This window comes from Nicotiana sylvestris, chromosome 8, assembly GCF_000393655.2.
Source record: "Nicotiana sylvestris chromosome 8, ASM39365v2, whole genome shotgun sequence".
Classification (NCBI taxonomy): Eukaryota; Viridiplantae; Streptophyta; class Magnoliopsida; order Solanales; family Solanaceae; genus Nicotiana; species Nicotiana sylvestris.
The window spans coordinates 181,517,833-181,542,669 of record NC_091064.1 but is presented as its reverse complement, the minus strand read 5'-3'; the positions used below and the strand labels follow the sequence as shown (position 1 = coordinate 181,542,669).

General features: G+C 36.4%; 1 protein-coding gene and 1 long non-coding RNA gene across 2 annotated transcripts; both read left to right on the top strand.

The window, feature by feature from the left end:
* The first annotated feature begins 6,804 nt into the window (after positions 1-6,804).
* On the top strand, positions 6,805-8,928 carry LOC138876090 (uncharacterized). Its single transcript, XM_070154984.1, has 2 exons — positions 6,805-7,301; positions 8,856-8,928. The coding sequence occupies exons 1-2, from the start codon at positions 6,805-6,807 to the stop codon at positions 8,926-8,928; spliced, it is 570 nt and encodes a 189-aa protein (XP_070011085.1).
* Positions 8,929-11,355: 2,427 nt separating this feature from the next.
* On the top strand, positions 11,356-17,517 carry LOC104216039 (uncharacterized). The gene is made up of 3 exons (XR_708376.2): positions 11,356-12,190; positions 15,513-15,648; positions 16,816-17,517. It is a non-coding gene; the product is annotated as an uncharacterized lncRNA (long non-coding RNA).
* Positions 17,518-24,837: the final 7,320 nt, after the last annotated feature.

Sequence of the window (24,837 nt, the reverse complement as noted above, 5' to 3'; positions counted from 1 at the left end):
AAGGAAAATAGTAAGAACACTTAAGAACACAATAGAAAAAATATAGTAGGAGAACATACCAGAACATGGTAGAAGAAAATACCAGAACACAATAGAAAAGCATACGAAAACATAGTATAGGAAAACACAGTAAGAGATGCATACAAGAACATGGTAAAAAAAATACAAGAACACAATAGAGGCAAATACACATGAAAGACAAAGAAAGTCATAAAAATACTTAAACACTTTCAGAAAAACCCTAGATCGGAAAAGAAAGATTTTAAAAATAGTTTTTTTTGAAAGAAGAGTTAGGAAAATCATTTGAAAACTCAAGGAAAGCATAGATACACAACGGATCTAAAGGAATCGGAGAAACCTCGAAGGGTTAGGGTTTCAGAAGAACCCTAGAAATGAGAAAGGCTTTGAAAAGTCATCGATCTGAGTCGAAGAGGCCAGAATCAGGCTCACACAACCATGGTACACCGGAGCAAGGCAAGAGATGACCGTGGAACTCGAATCGGCAGAGGTATGGACACAACCCTTCATGGTCGAGTCATGGAGCTTCAGTTAACCAGGCGTAAGGAGCCATATGTGGCTTGGTGGGTGGTGAAACCACCATGGATCTAGGTTAGAGGGTGGCCGGAGAAGGTGAAAAGGATTCATTGGAGAGGAGAGGATGGGGGAAGATTCTAGAGAGAACCAGGGGTTAGAGAGATAAAGACGAGTGAGGGGAAATGAGGGTTATTGGGGGGGTCGTTTGATTAAAAAATGTAAGGGCAGATCTAGACCATTGATCAAAATTGATCAACGGCCAAGATCTGATCCGGGTTGGGCCGGGTAGTTTTAGGAATTGGGCTGGGTGATTTGGAAATTGAAATTGGGTTGGATTAGGGGTGCAAATTAGGCTGAAATTGAAAATGAAATCTGGGTAGGTTTTAAATAGCCACTTTTACCCATTTATTTTATAAAAAATAGAAAATAATTTATGGAAACAAATTAAAGGTACTAAATTAATTAATAATATATAAGTATTAAATTAAAAATACTGGAATCAATTTTGTAATAATAAACGCAATTAAATCTAAAATAGGCTAATATTGCAATTATATGCAATTTAGCTTTAAAATACTAAATAAATTTGTAAAAAATATGCAAAAATTACCTCAGCTATATTTTAGTATAAATATGAGAATTCAATAAATGAATTATCAAAATGCCAATTTTGGGAATACTTATTGGGTTTTTCTTGATAAAATAAGGCAATAAAATTGATTTTAAAAGCCTTTAAAATTAAGGAAAAGTAATAAAAATATTTGTAAATACTTATATATATGCATACATGTGCTATTTTGAAAATATTTTGCATATAAAAATATATAGGGAAAAATTGAGTATCAACAAAACTTACGCCCAAGCTCCATATAATCCACCCCAATATTACTTTTCCCCGCAAAACCCCCAGTATTCAGCCAGGCCATCCCAATACCTTGTTCACCATGCACAGTCATATGCTCAACCCCTCCTTACCCATAATGGCGTGCCCCAGTCCCACAGAATACCTACCCAGCTCCACAAAATACCTATCTACCTCCACAACCATATCAAAACCCCAATGGTTCAAACTTTCGATCAAGGCCAGAGTATAGAAGAGAGAGGCAGCAGCAAAAACAAACTTTTACCCCGCCTGGAGAGTCCTATGCTAGTCTGTTTCAAAGGTTAAGGCAGTTGGACGTCTTGAGGCCGATTGAGTCAAATATATCAAATCCTCATCCAAAGAACCTTGATTATTCCCTAAGATGCACATATTGTTCTGATGCTCCAGGGCATGACATAGAGAAGTGCTGGCATTTGAAAAGGGCAATCCAGGAGCTCATTGATACAAACCAAATTGTAATCCAAAGCCCAGACGCACCAAACATCAACCAAAACCCTTTGCCAGCTCATGAAGAGACACATATGATTGAAATAGTTCACAAGGATGGGGAGTCCAAGAAGTCTTCTAAGTCCCTCATGATGATTTGGTCCAGTGAAAGTAATTTGGTTAAAGCTCCAAACTCTACCAAAGCAAAGCCCTTGATAGCTGAAGGTGCGACAGAAAAGTCGAGCTCGCTCAATTTGAAGCCCCCGATGTTGGTCGTGAAAGGGCCTTCGACAGATATTGGGGCAAGTCTGGAAAGCCCAAAAGTGGTAGTGTCATGGATTCCAAGTAAGCATGTCATAGTTATGAAGGGGGCTCCTATTACCCCTATCTTCATTAAACTAGTAACCCAGCTGCCAGTGGTTAATGCCAAGGTTGTTCCGTGGAATTACAAACAAGTGATAGTGACATACAAAGGAAAAGAAATAGAGGAAGAAGTTAATGAAACTGGATGATTGACTCGTTCTGGGAGATGTTTCACCCCAGAAGAATTAAGGAAAGCCAAATGCCAGTAAAGAAATCGCTCACCGAGAAAGAGGCTGAGGAGTTCCTGAAAAAGATGAAAGTGCAGGATTATTTCATTGTGGAGCAGTTAAGGAAAACACTAGCTCAGATTTCTCTTTTGTCTTTGCTGATACATTCAGATGAACATCGCAGGGTCTTGATGAAGATTTTGAATGAGGCACATGTTCCTGATAAGATCACAGTGAACCACTTGGAAAATATAGCTTGCAAGATCTTCGAAGCAAATAGGATTACTTTCTCGGACGATGAACTTCCTATAGAGGGTACAAAACACAACCGAGCTCTTTATCTCACGGTGAAGTGCGAAGATTCTGTTGTCTCAAAGGTTTTGGGTGACAATGGCTCTAGTACGAATATTTGTCCCCGGTGTACTCTGCAAAAATTGAAGATTGGCACCAAAAGAATCCACTTGAACAGTGTGTGTTTTCGAGGCTTTGATGAGGGAGGTAAAGATTCTGTCGGAGATATAATGCTCGAATTGTCGATAGGGCCGGTTGAGTTCATCATGGAATTCCAAGTATTAGATGTGGCTATCTCCTACAATTTATTTTTGGGCAGGCCCTGGATACATGCTGCTAAGGCAGTCCCGTCTTCTCTCCACCAAATGGTGAAGTTCGAATAGGACAGGCAGGAAATAGTTGTGCACGGTGATGATGACCTGTCAGCTTGTAATGACACAATTGTTCCATTTATCAAAGCTGAAGATGATAAGGGACCTTGGGTCTATTAAACTTTCAAAATAGTGTCTGTTGAGAAGATTCCTGAAGGAAAATGTATTCCGAGACCTAAGCTATCCTCCGCGTCTGTCATGGTAGCGACTGAAATGTTGAAGAATGATTTTGTGCCGGGCAAAGGTTTGGGCACATCTTTGCAGGGTATTGTGCATCTAGTATGCCCCAGTGGAAATCTGGGTACATTTGGTCTGGGATTCAAGCCCATAGAGAAGGACGCGAAAAGAGTTAAAAACCTGAAACAGAAGGTATGGTCACTCTCCAATCCTGTCTCGCACATCTCTAAGTCTTTTGTCAAGCCAGGGGCCGAAAAACCTCCAACCTCATCCATCCCAAAACCTGTGGTCGATGTTGATGAAGAGCTGATCAAGAGGTTCCAAAGTCTTTTTGATGAGGTCAATATGGTAGAAGTTGGTGAAGGCTCAAGTAAATCAGATGTGCGGCTCGTTGGCCCGAACGTGAAGCTTAGCAATTGGAAAGCTACTCTTCTCCCCACCAGGAAGGAGTTTTGGTAGTTTGCTTTGTTTTCCTTTCTGTTATTTGGGTTAATCTAGGGTTGTAATCCAGATTTTTAGTTTTTGCTTGTTTTGATGTTCAAACCCTTCTATCCTTTTATTTTCAATGAAATGCAATTTCCCGTTTTCTGTTATTCCTAATAGTGTTTTATTTTGTTCTTTTTTCTTCTGTACAGTTGTTTTTATGCTGGTTGCAATGACATGACATGCATGAAGAATTTTCAGCCGAGTCTTAAAAGCTAATCTAATTCTGAAATAATAATCCAAGAAGTAGAATATGATGATGAAATAGAATATGATGAAGAAGCAGCATTTGAGGAAATTAGTAAAGAGCTAAAACAATTTGAAGAAAAAACAAAGTCTAATTTGAGTGAAACTGAAACAATCAATTTAGGGGACCAGGATGATGTTAGGAAAACCAAGATAAGTGTGCATTTAGAACCTCAAGTTAAGGAGGAAATAATCAAAACATTGTTTGATTATAAAGATGTTTTTGCATGGTCATATGACAATATGTCGGGCCTGAGCACTGATCTATTAGTTCATATATTGCCAACTGATCCAACATTCCCTCCTGTCAAGCAAAAGTTGCGAAAGTTCAAGACTGATATGAGTGTGAAGATCAAAGAAGAAATCACAAAGCAGCTTACTGCAAAGGTCATTCGCATCACTCGATATCCCACTTGGTTAGCCAATGTTGTGCCAGTACCAAAGAAGGATGGTAAGACCAGGGTCTATGTTGATTACCGTGATCTCAACAAAGCAAGCCCAAAGGATAATTTTCCATTACCGAACATTCACATTCTGATCGATAATTGTACCAAGCATGAGATTGGGTCTTTTGTAGATTGTTATGTGAGATATTACCATATCTTGATGGATGAGGAAGATGTAGAAAAGACAACATTTATCACGCCATGGGGAACATACTGTTATCGGGTAATGCCATTTGGTTTGAAGAATGTTGGGGCAACTTACATGAGGGCGATGACCACCATATTTCACGACATGATACATAGGGAGATCGAGGTTTATATAGATGATGTGATCATAAAGTCAAAGAAGCAGTCTGACCATGTTAAGGACTTGAGGAAGTTTTTCCAAAGGCTCCGCGGGTACAACCTCAAGCTCAATCCAGCGAAATGTGCATTTGGTGTCCCGTCCGGGAAGCTACTGAGGTTCGTGGTTAGTCAATGCGGTATTGAGTTGGATCCATCAAAGATCATAGTTATTCAAGAGTTACCGCCGCCAAAGAACAAAACAGAGGTGATGAGCCTGCTTGGAAGGTTAAATTACATTAGCAGGTTTATTACTCAACTCACGACAACCTGTGAGCCCATCTTTAAGCTGCTGAAGAAGAATGTTGCAGTCCACTCGAGTGTCAAAAAGCATTTGATAAGATTAAGAGGTACATGTCGAATCCACCTGTACTGGTCCCACCAGAGCCTGGAAGACCTTTAATTCTCTATTTAAAAGCCCTGGATAATTCTTTCGGTTGTGTATTGGGTCAACATGACATCACGAGAAAGAAGGAGCAAGCAATCTATTATCTCAGTAAGAAGTTCACTCCCTATGAGGTTAAGTACACTCTACTTGAGAGGACATGTTGTGCCCTGACTTGGGTGGCACAAAAGTTGAATCATTATCTGTCATCCAACACTACTTACCTCATTTCTTGCATGGATCCTCTAAAGTATATCTTTTAGAAGCCAATGCCCACGGGAAGACTGGTAAAGTGGTAGATTTTACTTACAGAGTTTGACATCATCTATGTGACTTGGACCGCAATGAAAGCCCAAGCCTTGGCCGACCACTTGGCCGAGAATCCGGTGGATGATGAATATGAGCCAATGAAGACTTATTTTCCTGATGAAGAGGTCATGTGTGTTGACGAGGTTGACCATGATGAAAATCCAGGTTGGAAACTCTTCTTTGATGGAGCTGCTAATATGAAAGGTGTAGGAATATGGGTTGTACTCATTACTGAAACATGGCAACACTACCCTGTAATAGCCCAGCTTCGATTTTATTGCACCAACAACATGGCCGAGTACGAAGCATGCATTCTAGGTTTGAGGTTAGCTATAGACATGGGAGTCTAGGAAATACTCGTTCTGGGAGATTCAGATTTGTTGGTTCACCAGATTCAAGGAGAATGGGAGACTCGAGATTTAAAGCTCATACCATATCGACAGTGTCTGCACGATCTTTTCCAACAGTTCAGGTTGGTAGAATTCAGACATATTCCTAGGATTCATAATGAGATTGCTGATGCTTTGGCTACTTTGACGTCAATGTTACATCATCTGAACAAGGCTTATGTCGACCCCATGCATATCCAAGTTCGTGATCAACATGCTTATTGTAATGTGGTGGAAGAGGAAATCGATGGCGAACCTTGGTTCCGTGATATCAAGGAATACATCAGGTCGAGGGTATATCCAGTACATACTACAGGCGACCACAAGAGAACCATTCGACGTCTGGCTAGTGGATTTTTTTTGAGTGGAGGAATCTTGTACAAGAGGACTCCAGATTTAGGACTACTGAGGTGCATAGATACTAAAGAAGCTTCAACTATCATGGCTGAAGTACATTCTGGAGTTTGTGGGCTGCATATGAATGGGTATGTCCTGGCAAAGAAGATACTTCGAGCAAGTTATTATTGGCTCACCATGGAACGGGATTGTATCAGTTTTGTTCGCAAGTGTCATCAATGCCAAGTACATGGTGATTTGATTCATTCTCCCCCATCTGAGTTATACACAATGTCTGCACCTTGGCTCTTTGTTGCTTAGGGCATGGATGTCATTGGACCAATTGAGCCGACAACGTCAAACGGGCATAGGTTATTCTGGTGGCCATTGATTACTTTACCAAGTGGGTCGAAGCTATAACTTTCAAGTCCGTGACCAAGAAGGCAGTGGTGGATTTTGTTCATTCAAATATCATTTGTCATTTCGGAATTCCCAAGGTAATCATCACAGACAATGCTGCTAATCTCAACAGTCGTTTGATGAAAGAGGTATGCCAACAGTTCAAGATCATGCATCGAAACTCCACTCCGTATCGCCCCAAGGCAAATGGAGCTGTTGAGGCTGCCAATAAGAACATAAAGAAGATACTTCGTAAGATGGTTCAAGGTTCCAAGAAATGGCATGAAAAGTTGTCTTTTGCCTTACTGGGCTATCGCACTATTGTCCGCACTTCAGTAGGTGCAACTCCTTATTTGCTAGTATATGGAACTGAGGCAGTTATACCTGCAGAAGTTGAGACTCCATCCCTTCGGATCGTCGTAGAAGCTAATATTGATGATGATGAGTGGGTCAAAACCCGGCTAGAGCAGGTAAGTTTGATTGATGAGAAAAGATTAACTGCAGTATGTATGGTCAATTATATCAGAAAGAATGGCAAGAGCATACAACAAAAAGGTGCGTCCCCAAAAATTCGAAGTGAGCCAGATGGTATTGAAACGCATCCTTCTCATCAGGTGGAACCTAAAGGCAAGTTCGTCCCAAACTGGCAAGGGTCGTTCGTTGTGACAAGAGTGTTGCCCAATAGTGCTTTGTATTTAACAGACATAGAAGACAAATGTGTAGATATGACCATCAATTCTGATGCAGTTAAGAGGTACTATGTATGATTTCTTTGTTTACCTTCAGTTGTATTTTGTACTTGGCATGTTCAAAGTTGAAATGACGAAGGCATTTTATTCCGCTAGTCAAATACTTTCATCCTTTTTTACCCCTTTTGGGCCATATTTATTTTCTTTCATACCCCTCTTTTGGAATCAGTAGCAGAAGTAGAGAATGAAAAAAAATGAAAATGATGATGAATGAGTGAAAATAAGAAAAATGAAAAAGAAAAGAAAAAAAGAGAGAGAAGAGAAAAGAAAGAAAAAAAGAAAAAAAAGAGGAGAAAGAAGAAAAAAAGAAAAAAAAGAAAAGTAACAAAAACAAACAACTTTCTTTTGAACTACGTTCGACCTGATTCCTTTTAAGGATATGTAGGCAGCCTTACGGTTTGGTCTCATCAAAATAAAAATTAAAATTCCCCAGACCCAAAGAAACTGGGGCAGAAGTTTTGGTTTTGAAAAGATCTGATTCCAAAAGTTGTAATTTTAACCCCTTTTCATCTTAAATTATTTTGAGTCTCCATGCCACCCTTTCTTTCTAACCCTGTCCAAAAGCCTACATTACGGTCAAAAGAAAGACCTTCCGATCAATCTTTGAGGATGTCAGGTCAAGCGAGATAGAGGTATGATTTACATCATGAGTAACACTTTGCTCATGGGCATAAAGGAAAAATGAATAAATGAGAGAGTCTTATTGGTGAAAACCCTCACGGGCACCGTAAGGCGATGATGAGCTGAGAGAAATTTAAAATGAGAGAGCCTTATTGGTGAAAACCCTCGCGGGCACCATAAGGCGATGTTGAGTTGAGAGATAAACAAATGAGAGAGGCTTGTCGGCGAAAACCCTTCAGGGCACTACAAGTCGAATGAGGCTCATGACTTCACAGAGAAATTTGATCAACGAAAGCCTGGTTTTTGAAGTATGAAGACATGACATGAACTGAAAATATGATTGGTTGGACGGATTGGGCTGATCAATCCAAAATGTATGTCATGATCATTGGAGCTGGCCGCTTCCCTCAGATAAGTCTTCTTTTTCCCATTCTTCTTCACATAGTCATCTGTGTTCAAAATTTTCCTTTGTTCCTTCTATCAAAAAATCATTTCACTTTGCTCCTTGAGTCTATCTTTATGAGTCTCTTTCGAGTTGGACCTTGTTGAACAAGCAAGAAAGGATTTCAAAGCCTACTACCAGCTTCTAAATTACACAAAGCAGAGTTCGGTCGAGCACATCACAAGTGACATGATTTGGAATGAACAGTATGTTGATAATTGAAGTTCAGGCGGCAAGATGATTCTTGAATTTTGAGAAAATACAAAGATTCAGTAACTTTCAGAATGAAATACAATGCAACAAGTGAGTGTGAGAGATTCAGGTCATTCAGAGGTTTTGTGGTCCAGTTCCAATCAAAAGGTCAAACAACTCCTTGCTAGCCCGAAGCAACTAATCAGAATGAAGCATAGCAGTGGCAGAAGTAGGCACTCAGCAATGATGCCACAAACTAACCACTACGTTTTCAAACTAACAAAATTTTATTCGTATGAAACAGGGGCAAGAAATTCTGTTTAGAATCTTCCAAGAAGAGAGCATGGCTCATGACCCTCATGGATAATGAGATTTAATTTCAAAAGAGTTTTCAGGACCCTCCTGATAATGGGTAAGTTCTCAGGACCCTCCTAAAAAATGGGATTTAATATTAAAACTTTCAGGACCCTGCTGGATAATGAGATTTAATTTTAAAAGTTCTCAGGACCCTCCTGGATAATGGAGCTTAATTTAAAATTCTCAGGACCCTCCTGGATAATGGGACTTAATTTAAAATTTTCAGGGCCCTCCTGGATAATGGGATTTAATTTAAAATTTTCAGGACCCTCCTAGATAATGGGATTTAATTTCAAAAGAGTTTTCAGGGCCCTCCTAGATAATGGAATTTAGTTTTAATTTTTCAGGACCCTCCTGGATAATGGAATATAATTTTAAAAGTTCTCAGGACCCTCCTGGATAATGAGATTTAGTTTTAAAATTTTCAGGACCCTCCTGGATAATGGGATTTAGTTTTAAGTTTTCAGGACCCTCCTGGATAATGAGATTTAGTTTAAGTTTTAGCGTAAGTTCTTCCTTTGGAAAATATAATTTAGCTTTAAAGTTATCACTCTTAGGTAACATGATTCAATTAACACTCACAGATGTGCCCAGATTCCAAACTGGGGCAGAAAAATTTCTTTTGTTTTTCTGTTTTGTTGTAATGTTAGGCGCCCACCTGGATAACGAGGGAATACAATTCAAGTTTTGGAAATCAGGCGCCCAACTGGATAACGAGGGAATACAATTCAAGTTGTTGGTAATCAGGCACCCACCTGGATAACGAGGGAATACAATTCAAGTTGTTGGTAATCAGGCACCCATCTGGATAACGAGGGAACACAATTCAAGTTTCTGGCAATCAGGCGCCCACTGGATAATAAGGAAATACAATTCAAGTTTTTGGTAATCAGGCACCCACATGGATAATGAGGGAATATAATTCAAGTTGTTGGTAATCAGGCACCCACCTGGATAACGAGGGAACACAATTCAAGTTTTTGGCAATCAGGCGCCCACCTGGATAACAAGGGAACACAATTCAAGTTTTTGGTAATCAGGCACCCATCTATAACGAGGGAATACAATTCAAGTTTTTGGTAATCAGGCACCCACCTGGATAACAAGAGAATACAATTCAAGTTTTTGGCAATCAGGCGCCCACCTGGAGAACGAGGGAAGTCATTTCAAGTTTTAAGTCAATGGTAGGCGCCCACCTGGAGAATGAGGGAATTTATTTCGAGTTCAAGTCGTTGGCAGGCACCCACCTGGAGAATGAGACAATTCATTTCAAGTTTCAAGTCGGTCGCAGGCGCCCACCTGGAGAATGAGAGAATCCATATCAAGTTTCAAGCTTTAACGGCAGACGCCCACCTGGAGAACGAGAGAATCCATTTCAAAATTATTGTGATTTTCAAGTAAGCAACAGGCGCCCACCTGGAGAATGAGGGAAGTCATCTCAAGTCAAGTTTTGGCAATCAGGCACCCACCTGGAGAACAAGTGAATTCATTTCAGAGTTACTTTCAATTCGCAAGTTCAAGAAGCATCAGGAGCCCGCCTAAAGAATAGGGTCCACTTTTCAGTCTCATGTTGAAGATCAAATAGAGATTCAAGACAAGAAGTAGATAGGATCTTGTATTTCGATGGCAGGAACCGCGGAACGGAACCTCGACGGCACTTCACTCGACTCTCCCCCTCGGTACTCCATCATCCTTCTCACTTGTGAAATACACGTGGCCTGATTCCTTTATAACCAAGGATATGTAGGCAGCTCAGATACCAGGGCTCAGTCACATTCTCTTTTCTTTTAGTTTTTGTCTCTCTAAATAAGGATCGGATAAAAAACACGTCTTATTGTTCTTTGTCTGAAAACACTTTGTGTTTTCCGTCAAAGAGGGGCAGTTGTAGACATGTAATTTTTGATCTGTGCATTATAATTACCCTTAATAGTCCTAGTATTTTTTGAATATTACTTGAGCTTGTTCCTATATTAATTCACTCTATTTTTAAATTTAATTCTATTTCAAGGCACAAAAAAAGGGAAAAATATAAAAAAAGAAGTAGTTTCACTTTTCTATTTAATTCAATATTAGGTATTTTGGAAAGATATATTATTTTTTAACCTACTTTTATTTTAATATAATCATTGAAAAAAAATACAAAAAATAGTTTCATATTTTATCTTATTTCTATTTAGTTTAGGTTATTAATATTTTTATAGCAAAATATACTTTTGTTTTTGCCATAATTTTCACTTTTATTTTTGAATATAATAATTTATATAAAAAAAGATATATAAAAAATATAGTTTTATATTATGATATATTTTGCTTTAATTAATTAGAATTAATTTCTAAAAAAGAAAAGTTCAAGTTTCTAATTATTGGATCCGCCCAAACGACCCATCTACCCGCCCCATTTCCCCCTCTAAATCTTAGCCATTCATCTCATAAAACCAATGGTCCATATCTATCTTCTTTACCATATAAAAGCCATATTTTCCCAAACCCTAATCCTAAAGAGATCAACCTAAAACGGCGCCCCTCATCTCTGCCACCTTCCGCTCGCCCAAAACTCGCCGGAACACTCACTGATTCTAGCGAGTTAATTCATTGTCCCCCTTTCCCTTCTCTCTTTCTTCCATGTGGCCTGACAAATAACCGATTTTGGTTCGAATATTCCCTTACTCTTTCTTATCCGCGTTTTTGATATGTTTTCTAACACGTGAATCTCTTTCAACAGTAGATGATGGACGAAGGGTAGGATATGATTAATGAAAATTAATCATACCCTCCATCTGCCCAGATTTTTACCGAAAATAAGGAGATTTTCGGAATTTTGGAGTTCTTTTTTCGGATTTGGAGATAAAAATCGATTTCTTGGCGAGGAAGCATAGACGGTTCGAGACCCCCTATATATTGGGGTGGTTTCTGAGATTTTGGGGGGTGAACAGAAAAGATAGGGGAAAAATTTAGAGAAAAATCGGAAGGAAAGGGTTCTAGGGTTTAATTTTGGGACTTCCAGATTCTTCTTTGGATTTCAGTTTTCGTTTTCATACATATTAAGAAAAAAAAGAAGAAAATTTCTGCTGCTTCCCTCGATTTCAATCTCGACTACAACATACAAATGGATTGAAGTACGAGTTGGAGTTCGTGTTCGGATTCGAAATTCCAGTGCCGTTTCGAGTTCTTGTTCGAGGTTTCTTTCCAATTTTGAAGTTGTATCTCGTTTGAATTCTGGAAATTGAAGTTGAATTATCACTGAATCTCCTGCTGTTATTTAAGAAAAATTCGCCCCAACAGGTTCATTCCCTATTCGCCTTGACTTTCTTATTTTGAATCGATCCTCAGAAATTATTAATATGGATTCGTAGTGATTGTGGCTGGTTGTTTTTGATTTAATTGCTTTCTGGTGGATTGTTCAGCTTGTGCATGAGTTTAATATGTGTTCTCATCGCTATCTTTTCCACATTTTCAAATCTGATCTTCAATTGAGTTTTTGAACTACTTCGTTACGGGTAAACAGATCGAATTTATGATAGTTTTGGGCTTGACTGATTGTTACATCTGAATGGGAGTTATGGCATTTGCTAACTTGATTGCACATTAAGAACTGAAATTGATGCTCTGTTTGTGTGCCTTGATCTCCCTGCGCTTAAGTGATAAAGGAAAACGTTAATCCTTGTGAAGTTAAGCATGGAAGTTTGAACTAACAGTGACCGAATTGACATGTTTTTTTGGCTTGTATGCTTCTGTTAATCTCACAATATCCACATGGTTAGGTTCAAGACATTTTTGTTAAAGGCTTCTAAGATTGGTTTGCACCCTGCTTGGTTCGAAAATGTTAAGTTAATTATGAAAATGACATATTGTTTGGTGGGAGCATCACTTAGTATTCCTGCAACATCTGTCGTTACTATTTGGTTAAGGATGTCTTTGTTTTCTAACTCTAAGGTGACCAACTTGAATGTTTAAGCCACTGCTCATTCATGTTGTGATATAACAACATACAGAAAAGTGAAAAAGTGAGGCGGGTTGGCTAGATTTATATGTCCCTTATAATATTTTAATCCACCATGCCTTTATTTCGTTGTCATTCCATATGCTCTTTTCCTTGTGTGATTTGGAATTCGTTCTCCCTTACTTGATTGGCATTTTGTATGATTGTTGGGTCGCGGGGGAGTGGGAAAAGACCGATGCCCATTAGCAATTGATTTGTCTCCATGCTTTTGGCGTCGGGCCCGGTCTAATAAAAATAAAAGTTAAAAAACAAGACATGGGCATGAGTTGATGTGTTCCTTTACTTAGTTCTTTTATAGTTCCTTTTATCTTCTTTATCGATGTTAGTACTCGCTAGGAGCATGCTTAGGCTGACCACATTTGGGTAGGCAAGCCTTAGAATATTTGTTAGTTTTAAGGTGAGAGGTTGTTCCTTAATTAAATTTATCCGGGGAATGCCCCGTGAAGTTTGTAAATATTATTATCCGGGGTATACCGTGAAGAACTATGTAAATATTTTGGAGGCCTTGATGAGCATGGTGGAGAAGTCGTAGTATAGGTTAGCTTAGGACTTTTCTTTCCTTTTCCTTTTCATTTTCTTTTATTAGGTAGGGACGACCTCGAGCCTTTTGTGTGTTTATTTTTTTTTCTTTTCTGTGTTATTTTTACACCAACTTGAATATTCTAAAAGCCAACTAGATCGAGTGCGCAACCGTGACCTTCACGGGACTTGGGGGGTGCTTAACACCTTCTCCCCGAGTCAAATGAACCCCCTTACCCGAATCTCTGGTGCAGACTTAGTTTTGAGTCCAAGTGTTTTTAAAAGGAAAAATATTTTCTAAAAAATGGTGACCTGGCACACCAAAAAAATAATGCTAGGTGGCGATTCTGAGTTATTTCCTTTTGAACACTATCCTTTGTCACTTTCAAGATTGAAAAACCCTTTCGAGCTTTGCTAAATTTTATTTATTTATTTATTTAAGAGGGTATAGTGAAGTTTGGTAAAAAAGAGGTGTGACAATCGAGAAAGGCTAAACGTAGCTATTCAAGGTTTCAAAAGAGAGAATAAAGGGTTAAAACTATAAATAACCTATCGGATCATCACAACTGTTAAACTGCTCGTATAAGCTATCACTTAATTTGAAATTGCTGGTTACACGGAGAATTATATTTGCTGATTTACAGTTCAATCAAATTGATAGCTAATTGTGTGAATCTCTTGTACTAGAACTGAATTTATTGTCACTTGACCTAGGATTCCTTTAGTGTTTTTTCAGTTGAATAATAACCTGATCATGGCTTGCGAGGTATTTTTTGAAGTTTAGAAATGCTTAATCCATGATTTTGATCACCAGTAGCTCAAATTTGTTGATTGAAAATTCCAGGCAATGTTGAATTGAGTTTAAAAATAATCATGCATTTCTGCAAGCAATGATGGATGAATCTAAAAGCAAAACGCATGTTTTTTTAAAAAAATTTTCTAGCGTTCGAGACTGTATTTGTTAAGGATAGTCATTATGATAGTATTAAATTTAGGGAAACTTACACAAATGTTTCAAATAAGTCTCAACTTATTAACCTCTAGTCATTAGTCATAAACTTACCAAAACTAGCCAAACACATATAAAAATTGAAAAACTAAATAAATAAGGTTCTTTCTCTCAAAGAATCACATGCAAAAATCATCTTCCATGTTTTTAAGCATGATTAGCAACATTAGATGCAAGACGGAAAGGAAATTTTATGGATGAGGTAGTGAATAAGGTGATGAAATACAAAAAAAAATAATATAATATTCCAAAAATCTAAGCAAAAAAAGGAACTTTTTCAATGGGTATAGTTGAAATTCATTGAAAACATATGGATAAGTCAATAAACAAACTTTGAGGAAGGTTGGAGGTAATTTGGACTGGTTTTGTATCAAAATTCGTAGTTAAATCAAGTTTAAAAAATTCTTCTGCGACATATGTATCAAACATGTATCATGCATGTATCTCACACACAAGTATACATGGATATACATGTGATACACAATTGATAAAAATATGACACATGTGTGATACATAAATGATATACAGTGTGATACACATATCATTTTTTTTCATATTCAGTTTTTACTTCGAATTTTCAATTCAAATCACCTCAAAACTTCACCAAATCATCTAAAAACTGAGATTCAAGCTCCTTAAGATGTACACAATCTATTCTAATAGCACTCATTCAAAAGAAAGCAAAAATTTGATATTTTTTGCTACAAATAGTTAATTGGCTAATATTAGTAATATTTTATGAATTAATCAATTTTTGTAATGAGTTACTTATAAATGGACATAGCTGGTAGTTTCCCTTAAATTTACATTGAAACAAATTTAAAGTTCTCAGTTGTTATTATGATTAAGTTTGTCGGTTTGTGTAATTACATGTCTAATTTTTGAATCTATAGTTGCTTGCCTTCACGTAAAAATTGCACGGGGTGCCCTATTTGGTCGCCCCCATTTAACTTATATCCATTTTTTTTAAAAGTTTAAACTTGTACTCACTTTTTAAACAACTTTAGCCCATTTTCTCCTCCTCCTTCTCCTCCTCAAAGTTATATCCGCCCTCAACCTCTTTAAACACTGCACAGATTGTGTGCTGGAGAAGAAGGTGACTCTAACTTGCAACTTTTCAAAGGGACGAGCAGCTTCAATCTGCCGGAATCCCTTCAACAGATTTACTTTCCTGATGGCGATGTTCCTCTCTTCTTGCTGCTGATCATTATGGTAAGATGTAAGACCTATTGATGATTGAATTTTATAAATGTAAAAATATGCAAGCTTTGTTGAAGGAGGATAATAATCGTTGTGATAACATTTTACAAGAAGTTAAGGGGGACACAAACCGAAAAGTAAATAAAGGTAAAATGCAAGGTGTATTAGACTATAGCTATTCAAGTTTTGTTAAGGAGAGCAAGAATCATTATGATAATAGCCAAAAGCCTTTCCATTTAGGAACACACTACTAAAAAATTATCCAATAATCAGTGTGAAAAAGCTATATCTAGGCAGAAACAACTTCAGAGCTGAAGTTGTTCCTGCCACAAAATAAAAACTTCAGCTCTAGAGAGTTCGCCAGTTACAAAAATAAAAACTTCTGCTCTAGAACTGAAGTTCGCAAGTTACAAAACAAAAACTTCAGCTCTAGAGCTGAAGTTTGCCAGTTACAAAACAAAAACTTCAGCTCTAGAGCTGAAGTTCGCCAGTTACAAAAACAAAAACTTGCTACTTCAGTCCCGTCTACTAGAATACTGAAGTTTTTCGTGATTATCTTTGCTACTTCAGCCTCGTATGCTGAAGTTAGGCGAAAAAGTGGGTACACTTACAATTTTTTTTGCAAAGCGGGCACAAGTTAAAATGTGACCCAAAAAATGAGTATAGATACAAATGCGCCTAACTATACATCATTAGGCCAACCAATAAGTTAGCCCATTTAAAGGCTCATAACTTGGTCTGATTGTGCGGAAGTTTTAAAAGGCTCATAACATGGGGGGATTTGCATCTATATACAATTTTTAGGTCACAATTTTACTTATATCTGTTTGGAAAAAAAATTGCAAGCCTACTTACTTTTCGGGTAACTTCAGACATACAGGGCTTTAAGTAGCAACGATTTATGTCTGAAGTTTGAACTTCAAATTTTTTTGCCTGAAGTATGACCTTATCAAAGTAAACTTCAGATACTTTCATCTGAAGTTTGGCCTAACTTGCAAAAGCAATCAAAAAAACTTCATTTCATAATGCAAACTTCAGACAAATTAGTCTGAAGTTCTTCAGTTTGTAGTGCAAACTTCAGATAAATTAGTCTGAAGTTCTTTAGTTTGTAGTGCAAACTTCATACTAATTTGTAATGCAAACTTTAGACAAAATTAACTTGTTATATTTGAACTTCAGATAACTTTTCCTGGCATGATAGTTGCAAACTTCAGACGAAATTTAACCTGGTAATGTTTGAAGTTTGGCCCTGCAGTCCCAAACTTCAGTTGATGCTTCTTCGAGTTTTGAATATAAACTCTTGTTTTATTATTTACGTACTTTGTATTCAGATGTATTAATGTTTGAGAGGGAGTGGCGAGTCTTTCTTTCTTCGTGATTTGTCGCTTTGTCCAATTTCCAGAAACGATAACATGTGTAACTTACATGATAGCACGTTTGAGAGAGAAAATAAGAAGAAGAGGAAAAGAAGAGGAGGAAGAAAGGAGCGCATATGTCGTAGGATCTGAAGTTGTCAAAATTAGGGTATAGGTTAAATAATTTTAAAAATATGGGTATAGGTCAAATGGGGGTGACCAAATAGGGTGCCCCGTGCAATTTTTACAACATGGCCTGACTGTGCAAAAGCTTTAAAAGGCGATTTGGACTTCAATCCAAACACTACAAATAAACTGGAATTAGCTACGAACGTCGTCGCTAATCTATCGCTAAAATGCTCGTAGCTAGCAAAATCTTTTGATAATCCGTCGTTAAATGAGATTAGCGATGAATTTTTCTGTTTAGCTACAGAATTTGTCCGTCGCTAAAACCTGATTGTTTTAGTAGTGAAAGCCCATTTTCACCCAAAGTAACCTATAAAGGGTTCTGATCTGAGCGTAAAAATTGCACGGGACGCCTTATTTGGTCGCCCCCATTTAACCTATACCCACCTTTTAAAAAAGTTGTACCCACTGTTTAAACAACTTCAGTCCTCTTTCTCCTCCCATTCTCCTCCTTCGTTTTCTGAATGCTGAAGCTTGAGATATTGTTATGCGTTCTAACCTGATGATTTATATATATCTGCTTGTTCCATTATGTTCAGTTTGGTCTTATTCACAATAATTTAACCTCTTAGATATTTTAGCTTTACAGGCACATTGGTTTTTGGTTCTAATTTATCTGTAGTAACTTGTTTTCATGTCGAAAATATTTTTTATTCTTTAATCTTTGAAATGAACAGCATCAATCGCTGCTGATCATGATTTATTAAGTTTATTGTTGTTTAGAACTTAAGCTCTAAGAATGCTGAAGTTCACCAAATACAAAACAAACTTTAGCCCTAGAATGCTGAAGTTCATCACAAACATAACAAAGCCTCAGCTAAAACATATTGCAGTTTAGCAAATATAGACAAAGCTTCAGCTAAAACATGCTGAAGTTTAGCAAATACAGAACAAATCTTCAGCTACTAGAATGCTGAAGTTTAGCAATTACAAACAAAAACTTCAGCCAAAACTGAAGTTTGCCATTTGCACTATGAAGTTTGCGTGATTGCCTTTGCAAATCAGGCCAAACTTCATGCAAAAATATCTGAAGTTTTGCTACATTTCAGGCAAAACATTCTAAAGTTCAAACTTCAGACATAAATTTTTGCTACTTCAGGCCCGTATGTATGAAGTTACGCGAAAAGTGGGTACGCTTGCAATTTTTTTTTGCAAAGCCGGTATAAGCTAAAAGGTGATCCAAAAGGCGGGTATAGATGCAAATTCTGCCCATAATAATATCACCCATTTATTGAGGGAGAAATTCAAAAATAGCCAGATTTACAAGTGGTCATTCAAAAATAGCCTCAGTTTCAAAAGTAATCGAAATTTAGCCACTTTTCATGTAAAGATAAATCTGAACGAAAATACTATTCAAAATACGAAAAAATACTCCAGTATATTATACTGGAGTTCCAGCATAAGTATACTGGAACTCCAGTATACTATACTGAAGTTCCAGTATAATATTCCAGTCTAGTATAATACATTGGAGATTGGAGCACCGGTGCTCCAATCTCCAGTATATTATACTGGAACTTTCCGCGTGTTGGAGTTTCAGCATAATATGCTGGAAGTTCATATACAGGTGCACCGGTCTCCAGTATATTATGCTGGAACTTTCCATGTTGCAGCAAAATAGTGGCTATTTTTCAATGATTTTGCAAACGCTGGCTATTTTTAAATGACCAGTCCGAAAACTGGTTAGCCCTTACTATTTTTACATTTATTGATCCATGTTGACATCAATTAGTTAATAAGAAACCTGTTGATCAGACTCGCTAAAGGCAGTACTAGTATTCACGCGAATCTCCTCGACAATTTCAGTAAACTATCTTATTCAACTCACTTCAAAAATAATTACATGACTTTAATTCTTGCCATTAAAACCCACAAGTTCTCTAATATACATGTCATCGACAATACATTCCATAACTTCATGACCTTTATTGTTACCTCGGACTTAGGAAATTAATCCACTCTTAAACATGAGTAGTGCTTTATGCGCGTTTTAATAATTCGTTATGGTTATGGTACGGTTCCATGGCATAACTTTGACATATAATCTCAAATTCAAGGTGACGCTTGTGTGACTTGACCCCAACTTCAAAGTAATAATAAAAACAAACATATCATAAATTGTGGGTGCGTTTCATGCGGCGCGATTTGCTGTGTGTATAAAACGACTAAAATATTGTAACTCGTTTAAATAAACTCCATAAATACTTAAAATGGCCAAATATATATATTTAAAAGCGGTAAAAGGGTAAAAACGCACAATAAGTGTAAAACACGTAATAATCAGTTAATTAAGCCGAGTTTAATTGTAAAGCGACCGCGCTAATCACAGAATCTGAGAGTGACTCACTCCTTCTTCTGGGTTAGCAGAATTCCTTACCCGGTCTTCTGTGTTTCGCAGAATTTAACAGAGTCAAATTTCATTGATTTGGGATTTAAAATAAATGGCGACTTGGAAAGCCGTAAATAATTATTTCAAGTGGCGACTCTTAAAATTAAAATAAAGAATCTCATTTCAATAATGTCACTTAAATTGAAAAAACTCATTTCTTTACAATTCACCCGGGAAAAGGAGGCGTGACAGTCCCAAACATCATCCAACATCTCAACACCTCCAACATACACGTTGCATCAAGTCCAAGTTATACTTTCGCACATCATAAGCATGGAATGCATGTAAAAGTAACGGGGCAGGCTCAAAACTCATCGTATGGTCTACGATGCGGAGAATAGTGGCGATGCAACACAATGCACCAGCACAATTCTTGCGCCTGCTCTTCCATGATTATTTCATTGGCGAACATAGCATAGTTCTTGCTATTTACTATTATATTTTCCTGATTCTTGATATCTGCATCATGAGGTTTTTTATTAGAATCTCTTAATTCGTTTGACGGGCTTTTGCATTTTACCAGAACGGCATCACACAAATTGGGTTCTTTTAGTATTTTCATCTCATTTTTGTCATTAATGTTTGACCCATATATATTTGTCTGTTCTGTGCGCACACTTTCTTCTAATTTTGGGGGTTGGGGTAGGCCATGAACTAAAGACACCTACGAAGGTCAAGACAGAGAAAGAGAAAAACTATGTTGACATGGCCTAGACAGCAAATATAGGGTGGTGGAATTGGGAATTGGCTTCCATTAGCACGAGAAAATAAGGTACTCTATTGTAACATTTTTATATAACAACACTTCACTATAAAAGTCAAGGTTTTTTCGGGACCAAATTTTATGTTTTGTTATAATATATGTTTTCTATAGTAACAATCCCTTATAACATCTAAAAATATCTGGAACAAACGAGATTGTTATAGAGAGGTTTGACTGTATTCTTCACCTTATAGGAAAAAGGGTTTCGATCTAGAACTAAGTCACCTTTTTTTCCTGATTGTGTTGAAGTAATTATAGCATGTACGAAACCGTTTTTCCTGGAAAAAATTTCAAATTTCAAAGTATTGTTTTCTTACATGCTATTTGGTCTTACAATCATGCCGCAACAAAAGAAAAAATAAGGTTCAAATCTTGAAAATAATTGTTCACATCATGCATAAACAAGAGAATCATATAAACCTGAAAACTATACAACAACAATAATCCAGTATAATCCCATAAGTGGGATCTGGGGAGGGTAGTGTGTACGCAGACCTTATCCCTACCGTGGGGTAGAGAGGCTGTTTCCAAATAGACCCCCGGCATCCTTCCCTCCAAGAACTCCCACCTTTGCTCTTGGGGTGACTCGAACTCACAACCTCTTGGTTGGAAGTGGAAGGTGCTTACCATCATAGCAACCCACCTTGTCTAAACCTGAAAACTATAAATATCCTAAAAAATTTGAGACTGTCTCTAGTACTGGAATCATCATAAACAAGATTGAATTGCAATGTTGATTGTACATAGCCATGGGAGGCGTCGATAGAGACGAATCCAGGATTTAAACTCTATGGATTCGGCCTTTAAGGTTCTTATCATTGAACTAATTGTACTCTTAAAATTATGGGTTCATATATACTGTTTGTTGTAATTTTAGTCGATTTTACACATAAATATAGGGTTAATTTCACTGATGATCACTCAACTACATTTCAATTTCACTAAAGTCACTCAATTATTTTTTATCACTTAAAAATAACTAAATTTTCACATTATCACTTAAAAGTCATTTTGGCTCAAACCCCTACCATAAATATGACACGGCATAAAATTTAATGAGAAAAATCCAAAAATAAATGCCACATAAGCTTAAATGGATTATACCCACCTTTGGTAATGCCTTTAAGAATGCAAATTCGATAGTAAAATTGATAATACTTGAAACGACAGTTTCCTCTATTGTTCTTGAAAAATATAATTTCACAGCAAATATAAATAATTCTGTAGAAACTAATAATGTCAGAATTGATGATAAAGTCTTTGAAAACATCAAGAAATTATTTGGAAATATTTCTAATTTTCTGTTAGAAAACTACAGTTTCAGAATTATATTTCATTGTAAACATTTGTCAGATTTATAAGAAATATAAAAGGAAGAAATTAAAAGACTTTTTCCATAGCTGATATGGTATGTTACTCTTAAGCCAGAAGTTATAATATTCAGAATTTGTTACTAATATAATATAATTCTTAATTTTGATTATTTCGTGTAAAAAAGGGGCAACAACTTTAGCACCAACAAAGTAAAAAAAAATGTATGAACTACAGATGCCTTATATAATGCGACATTAGATATTTATTAGGGCTACATCAAAAGCTTTCAATCAAAAACAAAAAAAATCTCATTAGGGCTAGGCTGTGCCGCTGCTAAATAGACATTTTTGGAAGGAAAACTAACCCTAGAGAAAGAGGAAAATAGTTAGAAATTTCAACGTAAGAGTTACGCACAACTTATTAGTTTCCGAAAAAGAAAAGAAAAAGTAGGCGCTGCCTTTGTTATAAATAGCCATATAGCCTAGCCCTTGAACAATTAAATCTTGGAGAAAGATGAAGAAACTTTCATACATTGAAGCTATATCTGATTGGCGTGGCAAATTCTAGATAGATGATTATCTATATATGAATCTGCCACCCCATTCAGATCTGATTTCAATCTATGATTATTGTATATTGATCCATCATTGTTAACAAGTTATAGGTATGTTTTAAAGTTCTTTGTTCAATAATTGTTTTCAGTATAGTAGAAAATTACATAGCATTAGATAACGCAAATCTTGATTATGATGTTTATAGTATGATATTTTACAAAATATTTCGTCTATGATGATTACTCAGCAACATGAATTTACGACAAATACTGACATGACATCAACTCCAGGTCTAATTATTGTTGAAATAAGGGCTATCATAACAAGTTATTAAAGAATGGATCCAAGATATTTATTAACATTCTGTATCATTCTAACCAAATCAAAGTTTCATACTTTTCCTTCAATTATACTTTTTCTTCAATTTTGTGTCTTTGAAATACGAAGCAGTAGTAAAAGAAGATGTTGACATGGGACAGGACCGTAAAGGCTTTCGCAATTTAGCTAGCACTTGGTTTTTCATGGTGATGGTTATTGGTTAGAAGAAATTTAGTACTATTTGTTAAGCCAACAAGTCAAATTCCTTTTAAGTATCATTGCTTCAACAAAAAGAAATAGGTGTAACTAGCTAGGTTCAAATTCTGAAGATAGTTGTTCACATCATGCATAAACAAGAGAATCATATAAACATGAAAACTATAAACATCCTAAACAATTTAGACTGCGTCTTAATTATACTGAAAAACATCATAAATTATAAGATTGATGGCGAATGAAAAGACTGCAACGCTAATTAATAATTATGCTTTGGATCCGAATAGAGTTTGCTCACACCATGGCTAAATTGTCAGATTTTGGTGTTGTTACCGGATCCCAAGGAGAAGCTCGTCTGAATTTTAATCAATGAGAATTCTTCCAAGTTATTGGCTTTTCATTGTGATAGTTTAGGAAAAACTTGAATAGCATACAACAGATATCTAAAAATTCGAAATAAATACTTATGTATAATTGAAAATTCGACATTCTATATATCTCATGTTTGCCCTCAGGCCTTAAATACTAAACCAAACATACCTTCAGACGTTAGAACTCTAACCCTCTCGATAGCATATAGTGGATGGTTCTGTGTTAATTGAAGCAATGATTGCTTTTAGTCCGTAGGCAAAAGTTTTATCTCTTTTGTTAATAAATACGTGGAGTTATCCTACCTAGTTTTTTACCGGACAACATTAATAGGGTGCATCACATAGATAATCACCAATAGTGTGACATGAACATATAGAGGAAGATTGCATGAATACTTTTCTTGATCTTTTCAGTGCAATATACATGAAAACTATCTAACATAATGAAACTTTACATAGCAAATAAATACAAGAACATTATACCAAACCCCTGTATTTAGTAGATCAATATGTATTGTTGAAATTGATTCAAAGGCTGAAATCACACCTGGGTAATGTGATAGACTCATCATCAATGTGAAGCTATCATACCACTCAAATATGGTAAGACAATATACGAAGATCATCTTCATATCTCTACTTTCCAAAACTTTTGTAGGGTTGTTTATTAGTATTCAATATGATCACTATATCTATGCCCCTCTCTCTATGCTTTCATTATAAAATTAATTTTTTTTTAAAATATAAGTTACTGAAAATAATAAATATTGATCATATTTAGCTGAGAAATATGACTTTGAGTTTTGGTGTTTCCACCAGCTATCGAAGTGATCTAATAGATTTTTTTTGAACTCTTAATATTTATTTCAACATTTTATTTAACCTTTAAATTTTATAATTTTAAAGTTTTAGTATTTTTATGCTAATTATGTTTTAATTATATGGTAGGAACTCAAATAAGCGCCTACATCAAGTGTACCATACGAGGTTCTCTAATTATGTTTTGAGTCTCGTTGTTTTGCCTTTTATCCTAAAAAGTCTGTTTGAGTCAAGTCTGGTCTTGTTTATCTTTATGCAATTGCTTCTTCTTGAGTCTTGTATAAAAAATAATATATATATGAAAAATATATATATATATATATATATATATATATATATATATGAAAAAGATTTTGTTTAGAAAAATTCGAAAATGAACCCAAAAGATGTTTGTTTTGTAAAAAAAAAGGTCATGTCCCTGAACTACGTAATGATCTGATTCATGCGGCGACATGATACGTAGGCAACCCACAAAAGGTTCGATCAAAATATTTTTCAATGAATCTAAGCTGGGATCAAAATGGGGGGAGTGTAACTTGATAGAAAAAAAGGGGGGAAGGCACCAATAAGAAGCAACTTGATAAGCCGGAATGAAACATGAAGCCTTCCAAAATGTATTTTAGAAATGGTGATGATGTTAGGAGCATGGCATGTTATGTGTAATTCATATCTATAAAATGTCTAACCCTAACACGCTTGTTGTCCCTTATAGAGAGTAAGTTTAAGGTGGTTGGCTTGTGGTGAATCTGGCAACACATCATTACTTCACAAGATCTAAGGGACCAATAGTAATGGATAACAACGATAAAATCGAGTTGGTCAGTGACAATCCACAGGGTCAGTCAGTTGAGCAAGAGTCAGAAGAAATAAGAAAATTAAGACAAGCTTGGGTTTCCGGTCGACCTCCACCCCAGGG